The sequence below is a fragment of the Procambarus clarkii genome, chromosome 15 (assembly GCF_040958095.1).
Source record: "Procambarus clarkii isolate CNS0578487 chromosome 15, FALCON_Pclarkii_2.0, whole genome shotgun sequence".
Taxonomy (NCBI): domain Eukaryota; kingdom Metazoa; phylum Arthropoda; class Malacostraca; order Decapoda; family Cambaridae; genus Procambarus; species Procambarus clarkii.
Genome location: NC_091164.1, coordinates 49,879,241 through 49,893,886, shown reverse-complemented (window position 1 = coordinate 49,893,886; position 14,646 = coordinate 49,879,241). Strand labels below are relative to the sequence as shown.

At 56.5% G+C, this 14,646-nt stretch overlaps 1 protein-coding gene across 1 annotated transcript in view; it reads right to left on the bottom strand.

Moving 5' to 3' along the window:
- The window catches only part of LOC138365096 (uncharacterized), a 103,641-nt gene that overhangs the window by 11,017 nt on the left and 77,978 nt on the right, over positions 1-14,646 (bottom strand). Inside the window, exons 3-4 of the mRNA XM_069325209.1 lie at positions 12,812-13,513; positions 12,180-12,326 (exon numbers count right to left, since the gene is read on the bottom strand). Coding sequence (XP_069181310.1) covers positions 12,180-12,326; positions 12,812-13,513 — 849 coding nt within the window. The remainder of the gene's footprint in view (positions 1-12,179; positions 12,327-12,811; positions 13,514-14,646) is intronic.

Genomic DNA, 14,646 nt, shown 5'->3' with positions numbered 1-14,646 from the left:
TACAGGTCCAGCACCAACCCCCTTATGTAGAAGGGGGCTGGAGCTACAAGTTCAACACCAACCCCCTGCTAAAATAGGAGGGCTGAAGCTTCAGGGCCAGCACAAACCCCCTGCCAGTAGAGGGGGGGTGCTGGAACTCCAGGTCCAGCACTAACCCCCTGCCAGTAGAGGGGGGGGGGCAGGAGCTACAGGTCCAGCATCAACCCCCCCCCCTTCCCGGCCAGTTGAAGGGGGGCTGGAGCTACAGGTCCAGCACCAACCCCCTGCCAGTAGAGGGGGGCTGAGGCTACAGGTCCAGCACCAACCCCCTGCCAGTAGAGGGGGGCTGGAGCTACTGGTCCAACATCAACCCCCTGCCAGTAGAGGTGGGCTGAGGCTACAGGTCCAGCACCAACCCCCTGCCAGTAGAGGGGGGCTGGAGCTACTGGTCCAACATCAACCCCCTGCCAGTAGAGGTGGGCTGGAGCTAAAGGTCCAGCACTAACCCCCTGTTATTACAGGGGGGGAGGGGGCTGGAGCTACATTTCCCGCACCAACCCCCTGCCAGTAGAATGGGGCTGGAGATTCAGGTCCAGAACTAACCCCCTGCCAGTAGAGGGGGGCTGGAGCTACTGATCCAGCACCAACCCCCTGCTAGTAGAGGGGGGTGGAAGCTACAGGTCCAATACCAACCCCCTGCCAGTAGAGGTGGGCTGGAGATACAGGTCCAGGATCAACCCCCTGCCAGTAGAGGGGGGCTGTAGCTACAGGTCCAGCACCAACCCCCTACCACTAGAAACGGGCTGGGGTTACAGGTCCAGCACCATCCCCCCTGCCAGTAGAGGGGGGCTGGAGCTACAGGTTCAGCACCAACCCCCTGCCAGTAGAGTGGGGCTGGAACTACAGGTCCAGCACCAACCCCCTGTCAGTAGATGGGGGCTGGAGCTACAGAGGGTTGGTGCTGGACCTGTAGCTCGAGCCCCCTTCTACAGGCAGGGGGATGGTGCTGGACCTGTAGTTCAAGCCCCTCCTTTACTGGTAGGGGGTTGGTGCTAGACCAATAGCTCAAGCCCCACTCTACTGGCAAGGAGTTGGTTTTGGACCTGTAGCTCCAGCCCCCTCTACTGGCATGGGGTTGGTGCTGGACCTGTAGTTCCAGCCCCCCCACCTCTACTGGCAGGGGGTTGGTGCTGGACCTGTAGCTCCAGCCCCCCTCTACTGGCAGGGGATTGGTGCTGGACCTGTAGCTCCAGCCCCGCTCCTCCTCAACTGGCAGGGGGTTGGTGCTGGAACTGTAGTTACAGCTTCCCCCCCTCTACTGGCAGGGGGTTGGTGCTGATCCTGTAGCTCCAGCCCCCCTCTACTGGAAGGGGGTTGGTGCTGGACCTGTAGCTCAAGCCCCTCCTCTACTGGCAGGGGGTTGGTTTTGGACCTGTAGCTCCAGCCCCCTCTACTGGCATGGGGTTGGCGCTGGACCTGTAGTTCCAGCCCCCCCCTCCTCTACTGGCAGGGGGTTGGTGCTGGACCTGTAGCTCCAGCCCCCCTCTACTGGCAGAGGGTTTGGTGCTGGACCTGTAGCTCCAGCCCCTCCTCTACTGGCAGGGGGTTGGTGCTGGACCTGTAGCTCCAGCCCCCTCTAATGGCAAAGGAAGAGGGGGTGCTGGACCTGTAGCTCCAGCCCCTCTCTACTTGCAGGGGGTTGGTGCTGGACCAGTAGCTCCTAGTCCCCTCTACTGGCAGGGGGTTGGTGCTGGACCTGTAGCTCCTGCCCCCTTTACTGGCAGGGGGTTGGTGCGGGACCTGTAGCTCCAGCCACCCTCTACTGGCAGGGGATTGGTGCTGGACCTGTAGCTCCTGCCCCCCCTCTTCTGGCAGGGGGATGGTGCTGGACCTGTAGCTCCTGCCCCCTTCTACTGGCAGGGGGTTGGTGCTGGACCTGTAGCTTCTGCCCCCCTCTACTGGCAAGGGGTTGGTGCTGAACCAGTAGCTCCTGCCCCCCTCTATTGGCAAGGGGTTGGTGCTGGACCTGTAGCTCCTGCCCCCCTCTACTAACAGGAGGTTGGTGGTGGACTTGTAGCTCCAGCCCCCCTCTACTGGCAGGGGATTAGTGTTGGACCTATACCTCCAGCCCCCCTCTAATGGCAGAGAGGTTGATGTTAGACTATTAGCTTCAGCCCCCCCCACCTCTACTGGCAGGGTACTGGTGCTAGACCTGTAGATCCAGCCCCCCTCTACTGGCAGAGGGTTGGTGTTGGACCTGTAGCTCCAGCCCCCGCTCTACTGGCAGGGGGTTGGAGCTGGACCTGTAGCTCCAGCCCCCTCTACTGGCATGGGGTTGGTGCAGGACCTGTAGCTCCAACCCCCCTCTACTGGCAGGGGGTTGATGTTGAACCTGTAGCTCAAGCCCCCCTCTACTGGCAGGGGGTTGGTGCTGGACCTGTAGCTCCTGCCCCTTTCTACTGGCAGGGGGTTGGTGCTGGACCTGTAGCTTCTGCCCCAATCTACTGGCAGGGGGTTGGTGCTGAACCAGTAGCTCCTGCCCCCCTCTATTGGCAGGGGTTGGTGCTGGACCTGTAGCTCCTGCCCCCCTCTACTAACAGGAGGTTGGTGGTAGACCTGTAGCTTCAGCCCCCTCTACTGGCATGGGGTTGGTTCAGGACTAGTAGCTCCAGCCCCCCCTTCTACTAGCAAGGGGTTGGTGCTGGACCTGTAGTTCCAACCCCTTCTCTACTGGCAGGGGGTTGGTGCTAGGCCAATAGCTCAAGCCCCACTCTACTGGCAGGGGGTTGCTGTAGGACCTGTAGCTCCAGCCCCCCTCTTATGGCAGAGAGGTTGATGTTGGACTGGTAACTTCAGCCCCCTCTCTACTGGCAGGGTGTTGGTGCTAGACCTGAAGCTCCAGCCCCCACTCTACTGGCAGGGGGTTGTTGCTGGACCTGTAGCTCCAGCCCCCCTCTATTGGCAGGGGGTTGGTGCTGGCCCTGAAGCTCCCGCCCCCCCCCCCTACTGGTAGGGAGGTTGATGTTGGACCTGTAGCTCCAGCCCCCCCTCTACTGGCAGGGGGTTTGTGCTGGTCCTGTAGTTCCAGTCCCCCCTCTACTGGTATGGGGTTGGTGCTGGACCTGTAGATCCAGCCCCCACTCTACTGGCAGGGGTTGGTGCTGGACCTGTAGCTCCTGCCCCCCCTCTACTAACAGGAGGTTGGTGGTAGACCTGTAGCTCCAGCCCCCTCTACTGGCATGGGGTTGGTGCAAGACTAGTAGCTCCAGCCCCCCCTTCTACTAGCAAGGGGTTGGTGCTGGACCTGTAGTTCCAGCCCCCCCTCTACTGGCAGGGGGTTGGTGCTAGACCAATAGCTCAAGCCCCACTCTACTGGCAGGGGGTTGGTGTAGGACCTGTAGCTCCAGCCCCCTCTACTGGCATGAGGTTGGTGCTGGACCTGTAGTTCCAGCCCCACACCCTTTACTGGCAGGGGGTTGGTGCTGGACCTGTAGCTCCAGCCCCCCTCTACTGTCATGGGGTTGGTACTGGACCGGTAGTTCCAGCCCCCCCTCTACTTGCAGGGGTTTAGTGCTAGACCTGTAGCTCCAGCCCCCCTCTTATGGCAGAGAGGTTGATGTTGGACTGGTAACTTCAGCCCCCCCCCTTTACTGGCAGGGTGTTGGTGCTAGACCTGTAGATCCAGCCCCCCTCTACTGGCAGCGGGTTGTTGCTGGACCTGTAGCTCCAGCCTCCCTCTATTGGCAAGGGGTTGGTGCTGGCCCTGAAGCTCCAGCCCCCCTCCACTGGTAGGGAGGTTGATGTTGGACCTGTAGCTCCAGCCCCCCTCTACTGGCAGGGGGTTTGTGCTGGTCCTGTAGTTCCAGTCCCCCCTCTACAGGCAGGGGGTTGGTGCTAGGCCAATAGCTCAAGCGCCCCCCCTCTACTGGCAGGGGGTAGGTCCTTGTCCTGTAGCTCGAGCCCCCTCCTTAAACTGGAAGGGGGTTGGTGATGGACCTGTAGCTCCAGCCCCCCCTCTACTGGCAGGGGGTTGGTGCTGGACCAGTAGCTCCTGCCCCCTTCTACTGGCAGGGGGTTGGTGCTGGACCTGTAGCTCCTGCCCCTCTTTACTGGCAGAGGGTTGTTGCTGGACCTGTAGCTCCAGACCCCCTCTACTGGCAGGGGGTTGGTGCTGGACCTGTAGCTCCAGCCCCCCTCTACTGGCAGGGGGTTGGTGCTGGACCAGTAGCTCAGACCTCCCTTCTACTGGCAGGGGGTTGGTGCTGGACCTGTAGCTCCAGCCCCCCCTTCTACTGGCAGGGGGGTTGGTGCTGGACCTGTAGTTCCAGCCCCCCCTTCTACTGGCAGGGGGGTTGGTGCTGGACCTGTAGCTCCAGCTCCCCTATACTGGAAGGAGGTTGGCAATTGACCTGTAGCTAATGCACCCCTCTACCGGCAGGGGGTTAATGCTGGACCTGTAGCTCCAGCCCCTCTCTACTGGCAGGGGGTTGGTGCTGGACCTGTAGCTCCAGCCCCCCTCTACTGGCAGGCGGTTAGTGCAAGACCTGTAGCTCCTGCCCCCCCCCCCTCTTCTGGCAGGGGGATGGTGCTGGACCTGTAGCTCCTGCCCCCTTCTACTGGCAGGGGGTTGGTGTTGCACCTGAAGCTCCAGCCCCCACTCTACTGGCAGGGGCTTGGTGCTGGACCTGTAGCTCCAGCCCCTCTCTACTGGCAGGGGCTTAGTGCTGGACCTGTAGCTCCAGCCCCCCTTCTACTGGCAGGGGGGTTGGTGCTGGACCAGTAGCTCCTGCCCCCTCTACTGGCAGGGGGTTGGTGCTGGACCAGTAGCTCCTGCCCCCTCTACTGGCAGGGGGTTGGTGCTGGACCTGTAGCTCCTGCCCCCTCTACTGGCAGGGGGTTGGTGCTGGACCTGTAGCTCCAGCCACCCTCTACTGGCAGGGGGTTGGTGCTGGACCTGTAGCTCCTGCCCCTCCTCTTCTGGCAGGGGGATGGTGCTGGACCTGTAGCTCCTGCCCCCTTCTACTGGCAGGGGGTTGGTGCTGGACCTGTAGCTCCAGCCCCCCCCTCTACTGGCAGGGGGTTGATGCTAGACCAATAGCTCAAGCCCCACTCTACTGGCAGGGGGTTGGTGTTGGACCTGTAGCTCCAGCCCCTCTGTACTGGCATGGGGTTGGTGCTGGACCTGTAGTTTCAGCCCCCCCCCTTTACTGGCAGGGGGTTGGTGCTGGACCTGTAACTCCAGCCCCCCTCTACTGGCAGGGAGGTTGATGTTGGACTGGTAACTTCAGCCCCCCCCCTCTACTGGCAGGGTGTTGGTGCTGGCCCTGAAGCTCCAGCCCCCCTCTGCTGGTAGGGAGGTTGATGTTGGACCTGTAGCTACAGCCCCCCTCTACTGGCAGGGGGTTGGTGCTGGACCAGTAGCTCCTGCCCCCCTCTACTTGCAGGGGGTTGGTGCTGGACCTGTTGCTCCTGCCACCCTCTACTGGCAGGGGATTTGTGCTGGTCCTGTAGTTCCAGCCCCCGTCTACTGGCAGAGGGTTGGTGCTGGACCAGTAGCTCAGACCTCCCTTCTACTGGCAGGGGGTTGGTGCTGGACCTGTAGATCCAGCCCCCACTCTACTGGCAGGGGGTTGGTGCTAGACCAATAGCTCAAGCGCCCCCCCCTCTACTGGCAGGGGGTAGGTCCTTGTCCTGTAGCTCCAGCCCCCTCCTTAAACTGGAAGAGGGTTCGTGATGGACCTGTAGCTCAAGCCCCCCCTCTACTGGCAGGGGTTTGGTGCTGGACCAGTACCTCCTGCCCCCTTCTACTGGCAGGGGGTTGGTGCTGGACCTGTAGCTCCTGTCTCTCTTTACTGGCAGGGGGTTGTTGCTGGACCTGTAGCTCCAGCCCCCCTCTACTGGCAGGGGGTTGGTGCTGGACCTGTAGCTCCAGCCCCCCTCTACTGGCAGGGGGATGGTGCTGGACCAGTAGCTCAGACCTCCCTTCTACTGGCAGGGGGCTGGTGCTGGACCTGTAGCTCCTGCCCCCCCCCCCTCTATTGGCAGGGGGTTGGTGCTGGACCTCTAGCTCCTGCCCCCCTCTACTGGCAGGGGATTGGTGCTGGACCTGTAGCTACAGCCCCCCTTTACTGGCAGTGGGGTTGGTGCTGGACCTGTAGTTCCAGCCCCTTTCTACTGGCAGGGGGTTGGTATTGGACCTGTAGGGCCAGCCAACTCTACTGGCAGGGGGTTGGTGCTGGACCTGTAGCTCCAGCCCCTTTCTACTGGCAGGGGGTTGGTATTGGACCTGTAGCTCCACCACCCCCTCTCTACTGGCAGGGGGGTTGGTGCTGGACCTGTAGCTCCAGCCCCCCTCTACTGGCAGGGGGTTGGTGCTGAACCTGCAGCTCCAGCCCCCCTTTACTGGCAGGGGGTTGGTGCTGGACCTGTAGCTCCAGCCCCCCTCAACTGGCAGGGGGTTGATGCCGGACCGCTGGACCCGTAGCTCCAGCCGCACTCTACTGGCAGGGGGTTGGTGCTGGACCTGTAGCTCCAGCCCCCTTCTACTAGCAGGGGGTTGGTGCTGGACCTGTAGCTCCAGCCCCTTTCTACTGGCAGGGGTTGGTATTGGACCTGTAGCTCCACCACCCTCTCTACTGGCAGGGGGGTTGGCAATGGGACCTGTTGCTCAGCCCCCCTCTACTGGCAGGAGGGGTTGGTCCTGGACATGTAGCTACAGCCCCCCCCCCTCTACTGGAAGCGGGTTGATTCTGGACCTGTAGCTCCAGCCCCACCCCTCTACTGGCAGGTGGTTGGTGCGGGAAAAGTAGCTCCAGCCCCCCCTGTAATGGCAGGGGGTTGGTGCTGAACCTGTAGCTACAGCCCCCCTCTACTGGCAGGAAGGTGGTGCTGGACCTATAGCTCCAGCCCCCCCAATACTAGCAGGGGGTTGGTTCTGGACCTGTAGCTCCAGCCCCCCTCTACTGGCAGGGGGGGGATGGTGCTGGACTTGTAGCCCCAGCCCCCTTTTACTGGCAGGGGGAGTTGGTGCTGGACCTGTAGCTCCAGCCCCCCTTTACTGGCAGGGGGTTGGTGCTGGACCTGTAGTTCCAGCCCGCTTCTACTGGCAGGGGGGTTGGTGCTGGACCTGTAGCTCCAGCCCCCTCTCTACTGGCAGGGGGTTGGTGCTGGACCGCTAGACCTGTAGCTCCAGCCCCCTCTACTGGCAGGGGGGGGGGTGGTGCTGGACCTGTAGCTACAGCCCCCCTTTACTGGCAGGGTTTGGTGCTGGACCTGTAGCTCCAGCCCCCCTCTACTGGCAGGGGGTTGGTTTTGGACCTGTAGCTCCAACCCACTTCTACTGGCAGGGGGTTGGTTTTGGACCTGTAGCTACAGCCCATCTCTACTGGCAGGGGGTTGGTGCGAGACCTGTAGCTCCAGCCCCCCCTCCCCCCCCCCTCTGCTGGCAGGGTGGATGGTGCTGGACCTGTAGCTCCAGCCCCCCCCCCTCTACTGGCAGGGGGTTGGTGCTGGACCTGTAGCTCCAGCCCCCCTCTACTAGCAGGGGGTTGGTGCTGGAAATGTAGCTACAGCGCCCCCTCTACTGGCAGGGGGTTGGTGCTTGACTTATAGCTCCAGCCCCCCCTCTACTGGCAGGGCGTTGGTGCTGGACCTGTAGCTCCAGCCCCCTTCCCTCTACTGGCAGGGGTTTGGTGCTGGACCTGTAGCTCCTGCCCCCCTCTACTGGCAGGGGGTTGGTGCTGGACCTGTAGCTCCAGCCCCATCTACTAGTAGGTGGTTGGTGCTGGAAATGTAGCTCCAGCTCCCCTTCTACTGGCAGGGTGTTGGAAGTGGACCTGTAGCTCCAGCCCCCCCTCTACTGGTAGGGGGTTGGTGCTGGACCTGTAGCTCCAGCCCACCTCTACTGGCATGGGGTTAATGCTGGACCTGTAGCTCCAGTCCCCCTCTACTGGCAGGGGGGGGGATGGTGCTGGATCTGTAGCCCCAGCCCCTTTCTACTGGCAGAGGGTTGGTGCTGGACCTGTAGCTCCAGCCCCCCTTTACTGGCAGGGGGTTCGTGCTGGACCTGTAGCTCCAGCCCCTCTCTACTGGTATGGGAGATGGTGCTGGACCTGTAGCCCCAGCCCCTTTCTACTGGCAGAAGGTTGGTGCTGAACCTGTAGCTCGAGCCCCCCCCCCCTCTACTGGCAGGGGGTTGGTGCTGGACCTGTAGCTCCAGCCCCCCTCTACTGGTAGGGGGTTGGTGCTGTACCTGTAACTCCAGGACCCCTGTACTGGCAGTGGATTGGTGTTAAACCTGTAGCTACAGACCCCCTCTACTGGCCAAGGGGTTGATTCTGGACCTGTAGCTCCAGCCCCCCTCTACTGGCAGGGGGTTGGTGCAGGACCTGTAGCTGCAGCCTCCTTCTACTAGCAGGGGGTTGGTGGACCTATACCTCCAGCCCACCTCTACTGACAGGGGGTTGGTTCTGATCCTTAGCTACAGCCCACCTCTACTGGCAGGGGGTTGGTGCTGGACCTGTACCTCCAGCTCCCCTCTACTGGTAGGTGGTTGGTGCTGGACCTGTAGATCCAGCCCCCTCTACTAGCAGGAGGTTGGTGTTGGATCGCTGGACCTGTAGCTCCAGCCCTACTCTACTGGCAGGGGGGGTGGGGAATGGTGCTGAACCTGTAGCCCCAGCCCCCTTTTACTGGCAGGGGGTTGGTTCTGGACCTGTAGCTCCAGCCCCCCTTTACTGGCAGAGTGTTGGTTCTGGACCTGTAGCTCCAGCCCCCCCTCTACTGGCAGGGGGGATGGTGCTGGATCTGTAGCCCCAGCCCCTTTCTACTGGCAGGGGTTTTTTGTTTTTCCTGTAGCTCCCACCCCCCTCTACTGGCAAGGGGGATGGTGTTGGACCTGTAGCTCCAGCCCCCCCTCTACTGGCAGGAAGTTAGTGCTGGACCTGTAGCTCCAGCTTTCCTCCCCGCTACTGGCAGGGGGGTTGGTTCTGGACCTGTAGCTCCAGCCCACCTCTACTGGCATGGGGTTCGTGCTGGACCTGTACGTCCAGCCCCCCCTCTACTGGCAGGGGGTTGGTGCTGGACCTGTAGCTCCAGCCCTTCCCCCCTCTACTGGAAGCGGGTTGATTCTGGACCTGTAGCTCCAGCCCCCCCCTCTACTGGCAGGGGGGTTGGTGCTGGACCTGTAGCTCCAGCCCCCTCTCTACTGGCAGGGGGTTGGTGCTGGACCGCTAGACCTGTAGCTCCAGCCCCCTCTACTGGCAGGGGGGGGTGGTGCTGGACCTGTAGCTACAGCCCCCCTTTACTGGCAGGGTTTGGTGCTGGACCTGTAGCTCCAGCCCCCCTCTACTGGCAGGGGGTTGGTTTTGGACCTGTAGCTCCAACCCACTTCTACTGGCAGGGGGTTGGTTTTGGACCTGTAGCTCCAGCCCATCTCTACTGGCAGGGGGTTGGTGCGAGACCTGTAGCTCCAGCCCCCCCTCCCCCCCCCTCTGCTGGCAGGGTGGATGGTGCTGGACCTGTAGCTCCAGCCCCCCCCCCCTCTACTGGCAGGGGGTTGGTGCTGGACCTGTAGCTCCAGCCCCCCTCTACTGGCAGGGGGTTGGTGCTGGAAATGTAGCTCCAGCGCCCCCTCTACTGGCAGGGGGTTGGTGCTTGACTTATAGCTCCAGCCCCCCCTCTACTGGCAGGGCGTTGGTGCTGGACCTGTAGCTCCAGCCCCCTTCCCTCTACTGGCAGGGGTTTGGTGCTGGACCTGTAGCTCCTGCCCCCCTCTACTGGCAGGGGGTTGGTGCTGGACCTGTAGCTCCAGCCCCCTTCCCTCTACTGGCAGGGGTTTGGTGCTGGACCTGTAGCTCCTGCCCCCCTCTACTGGCAGGGGGTTGGTGCTGGACCTGTAGCTCCAGCCCCCCTCTACTGGCAGGGGGTTGGTGCTGGACCTGTAGCTCCAGCCCCATCTACTAGTAGGTGGTTGGTGCTGGAAATGTAGCTCCAGCGCCCCTTCTACTGGCAGGGTGTTGGAAGTGGACCTGTAGCTCCAGCCCCCCCTCTACTGGTAGGGGGTTGGTGCTGGACCTGTAGCTCCAGCCCACCTCTACTGGCATGGGGTTAATGCTGGACCTGTAGCTCCAGTCCCCCTCTACTGGCAGGGGGGGGGGGATGGTGCTGGATCTGTAGCCCCAGCCCCTTTCTACTGGCAGAGGGTTGGTGCTGGACCTGTAGCTCCAGCCCCCCTTTACTGGCAGGGGGTTCGTGCTAGAGGGGGGCTGTAACTACAGCCCTCCTCTACTGGCAGGGGGTTGGTGCTGGACCTGTAGCTCCAGCCCCACTCTACTGGTAGGGGGTTGGAGCTGGACCTGTAACCCCAGCACCCCTCTACTGGCAAGGGATTGGTGCTGGACCTGTTGCCCCAGCCCCCCTCTACTGGCAGGGGGTTGGTGCTGGATCTGTATCTCCAGTCGTCCCTCTACTGGGAGGGGGGTTGGTGCTGGACCTGTAGCTCCTCCCCCCCCCCCCTCTCCCTACTGGCAGGGGGTTGGTGCTGGACCTATATCTCCAGCCCCCCTCTACTTTTTATTTTATTATTATTTTCTACCACAAACGTGGCCACACATTTACAATGCTAACCAGCATATATACATTTTCTTCTGTCCTCCATGGACAGGGTTAGAGATCAGTTAAACATATAGTTCAGGGATTTATTGAACAATCAACCACAGAAGGTGATTCGGTATTTTTAAAATGCTAAGCTAACCTACATACGTAAATACATAGATACACAGATTTACGTATGCCCTACATAAAGTGTTCGAAGTGTCATTAATGTGCATTTACAAAGGTGAAATGCAATTCTGATCAGCTTCCATATGTACTTTATACACATACATATACATACACACACACACCTATATACGTACATATACATATATACATGCATATATACACACACATGCATTCACATACATTTCTCTCTTTTACTCTGACAGGGTGAGATAGCTGACAGAGAGACTAGTGTGCAATTAAGCACTTAATCACTGAAGGGGATTATGGTGCTTTTACAAGCTCAGGTTATATAGTTACATCACATACATACATTGTATAAATGATACATTACATGGTCAATCTTGGATACAAGTCCAATATATCATCAAGTGTTCCAGTACTCATATAGTAATTACAGAGTTCAGCATACCTCAGCCCAGGAGGGCGAAAGTCAGACAATATGGGACATTCTACAATATTATGTTCATGTTCAAGAGAGTGCATGTTTTCTCCTTCACAAAGTTGACACATTGTGTACTCGACATTTGGGTTTTGAGAAAGCTGCCAGATATGTCTATATCCCAGGCGAATTCTGGCCACTATAACATCACATTGCCAGGTTCTTGTTCTATTAGTCCCATATGTGAATGTCTCCTCACGATATCTATCATAATATTTAATGCTGGGAGCCGGTCGGCCGAGCGGACAGCACGCTGGACTTGTGATCCTGTGGTCCCGGGTTTGATCCCAGGCGCCAGCAAGAAACACTGGGCAGAGTTTCATTAACCCTATGCCCCTGTTACCTAGCAGTAAAATAGGTACCTGGGTGTTAGTCAGCTGTCACGGGCTGCTTCCTGGGGGTGGAGGCCTGGTCGAGGACCGGGCCGCGGGGACACTAAAGCCCCGAAATCATCTCAAGATAATCTCAAGATAATCAAGATGCTACAACTTTCAGGTCTTTCTACTGGTAGGGGGTTGGTGTTGGACCTGTAGCTCCAGCCCCCCTGTACTGGCAGGGAAGTTGGTGCTGGCATTGTCAGGGAGTTTGTTGGCAATTTTAAGGCTTCAGTCTCTTCGAACCCAGCAGTGGTCTGTTTTGTTTCACTATCTTCCTGAATGTTTTCCCGGTTGGTTGGTGCAGTGTCACCCACTCTTTGCGCCTCTGTGAGGGGGGCCATGATCCCGGGTTCAATAGAGGATCACAGGCTCAATCACTATGCAGGACAGAAATGGTTCACATGTTCCCTTTCACCTGTTGGGCCTGTTCACCTACCAGTAAATATTTATCCCAGAGATAGGACACTATTGTAAATTGTAAATTAAGGAAAGTCAGTAGTTGACCTTGGGGAACCCCGATAAACCTAAGAACAGGCTTCCTCTCCTCAAAACGCAGCTCATTATCTTGTGATATGACCTATGAGATAAAATAAAAAACTTACTGTTAAGTGCTTCTGGGGGATCTCTCTAGTGATTTCCTGAACTTTATTCATGATGCTGGAGGCTGTGTCTCCCAGGTGTACGGGGTCAGCTGTGGCACTTGTCTCTGTGGTCATCATCTCCAGGGCCTCCCTGATGGTCTCCTGCACCTGTCATTACCAACACAAACATTAATGGTGGAGGCTGAGTCTCCCAGGTGTACGGGGTCAGCTGTGGCACTTGTCTCTGTGGTCATCATCTCCAGGGCCTCCCTGATGGTCTCCTGCACCTGTCATTACCAACACAAACATTAATAGTGGAACCTGGACTATAATGAAGCATCAGGCTCTGAGTAAAGTAACTGGACTATAATGCAACATCAGGCTCTGAGTAAAGTACCTGGACTATAATGAAGCATCAGACTGAGTAAAGTAATTTGGCAATATAAGTAATGTTTCTCTACACTGACCACAGTGTAGAGAAACACCAAGATGACAGTTGACTTTATTAATAAAAATGTTTCAGGTGTTAGAGCAAAAAGTTTCCTATCTATAAAGTCAACTCTCATCTTGATGTGTCTCCATGGCAAAAGTGTTTATATAGAGGCAATACTACACTCAGTTGGGTGAGAACAATGTGACCTTCAGCAGTGTACCTTCACTGAGGTGTGGACAGTCTTGACATCTGGGAAGATTTCCTGGCACTTCCGGAGCCAATCTTCTACCTTCATCTTGCACTCATGAGCTGTGTCTATGGTTGTGTCAACCTCCTGTAGGGTGTTGACTGTGTCGAGGTTCCCCACCATGACCTGCAGCTGAGTCTTCCCTTCCTCTCCTTGTGTTGTCATATCTACCACACTCGTATCCTCCAGTTCCAAGAGTTTCATTGCTGACTTGTTCTGCTCTACTAGAGCATAGAGTTTGTCCTGGAGCTGGAGGTGGTGAGTCTTCCAGTCCCCCAGCTGCCCCCGGTACTCCCCCAGCTGGGACAGCACCTCTTCACAGCTAGTAATGAGGCTGCTGATGATGTTCTTCTGCTCCTGCACCAGGGAACGTAACGTCTTACTGATGCCTCTGGCTGGACCTTCATAAGGTTTTGCTGGCACTACTTCCTCAGTTGTTAGCTGGATATTTTTGAGTTTCCTAACTAAAGCCTCCACAGCATAGCTAATTGGGAACTGAGTAGCAGCTGTGGCAGTGTGCTGGGAACGGCAGCTGGGGCACGGCAGCTGACCATTCTTGATAGCATTGTCAATACACTGGGAGCAGAATGTGTGGCCACACGGCAGATTGCGAGGCCGTAGCCGATTGTCATCATAATCGTTAAAACACACTGAACATGCCTCTGGCTTGTTATCCTGTGGAAAAGAATATTTGGTTAAACTAGATGTATTTACAACAAAAAAGTAATATTACAGTACTTTATTTACTAATACAAATTGCATAATATACAAATTACATAATATACAATATACATAATATACATAATATTACAAATTATACATAATATACAAATTACAAGAACAAGATACATACAAGATAAAGGAGTATTACAGTACTTGATTTACTAATACAAATTACATAATATTTACTTACATGCTTTGCATTAGCTATTCTAGAGCAGAGTTAATATTACTTACAGATTAACATATTCACACAAGGGCCAATATTTTTTATAAATATATCCCGGAGTATGGGATAATATTTTTTGGTAACATATTGCAGCAGCAGGGCTGCCTGTAAGCCGTACCTGAGAGTACAGACCAACAATACCTGTCCTTACTTTCTTATGAATAATGGAAGGAAACGTATGTATCATATATGATAATTGGGGAAGGGTCAAGTATTCTTAGTCTAAGTTGGACAATAAGTGCACTGGGGTTAAATCTTTACAACATATGGGGTTTTATTGAACAATTCCGGATTATTCTACACTTATTAACTATGGGAACACACGATTACGTTACTGGATTGTTGAGATTGAGTGATACTCTTCACCAAACAAACATAATGGATGAATTGACTATTGGTCCCACACAAATCTGGGCTTAGTCATTATTTTACTGTAGACTCTCTTGGTAATATACAAATGTAGCATGGATTTTTACAATATAAGGTCTCTACACTTAATCACTTTACTAACGGGGACCAAGGTTGATGGAGTTTAAACCACGTGTTACAGTACTCCTTAAAGTGGGTGAATGAGCCCAAAATAACACAAGACACACAGGGCTCTACAAACACACATTCCTAAAATTCCTATCCCTAAACTAACAAAGAAAAAAAACACTAGTACAGTTAATGCACTTATTGTTACTGTAGAAGACCACCCAAGCGTCGCACTGACGTCTACTGGACACTGGAGTAGTCGCCGCCTGAGTGGACAACTTGCTGCTGCTCTCCACTCTGTGTGCACTCACTTGGTTCCAATAATGTTTCATACAAAACTCATATCCCAAAATTGGTCATTTGTATGTCTTACAGAGTTCCA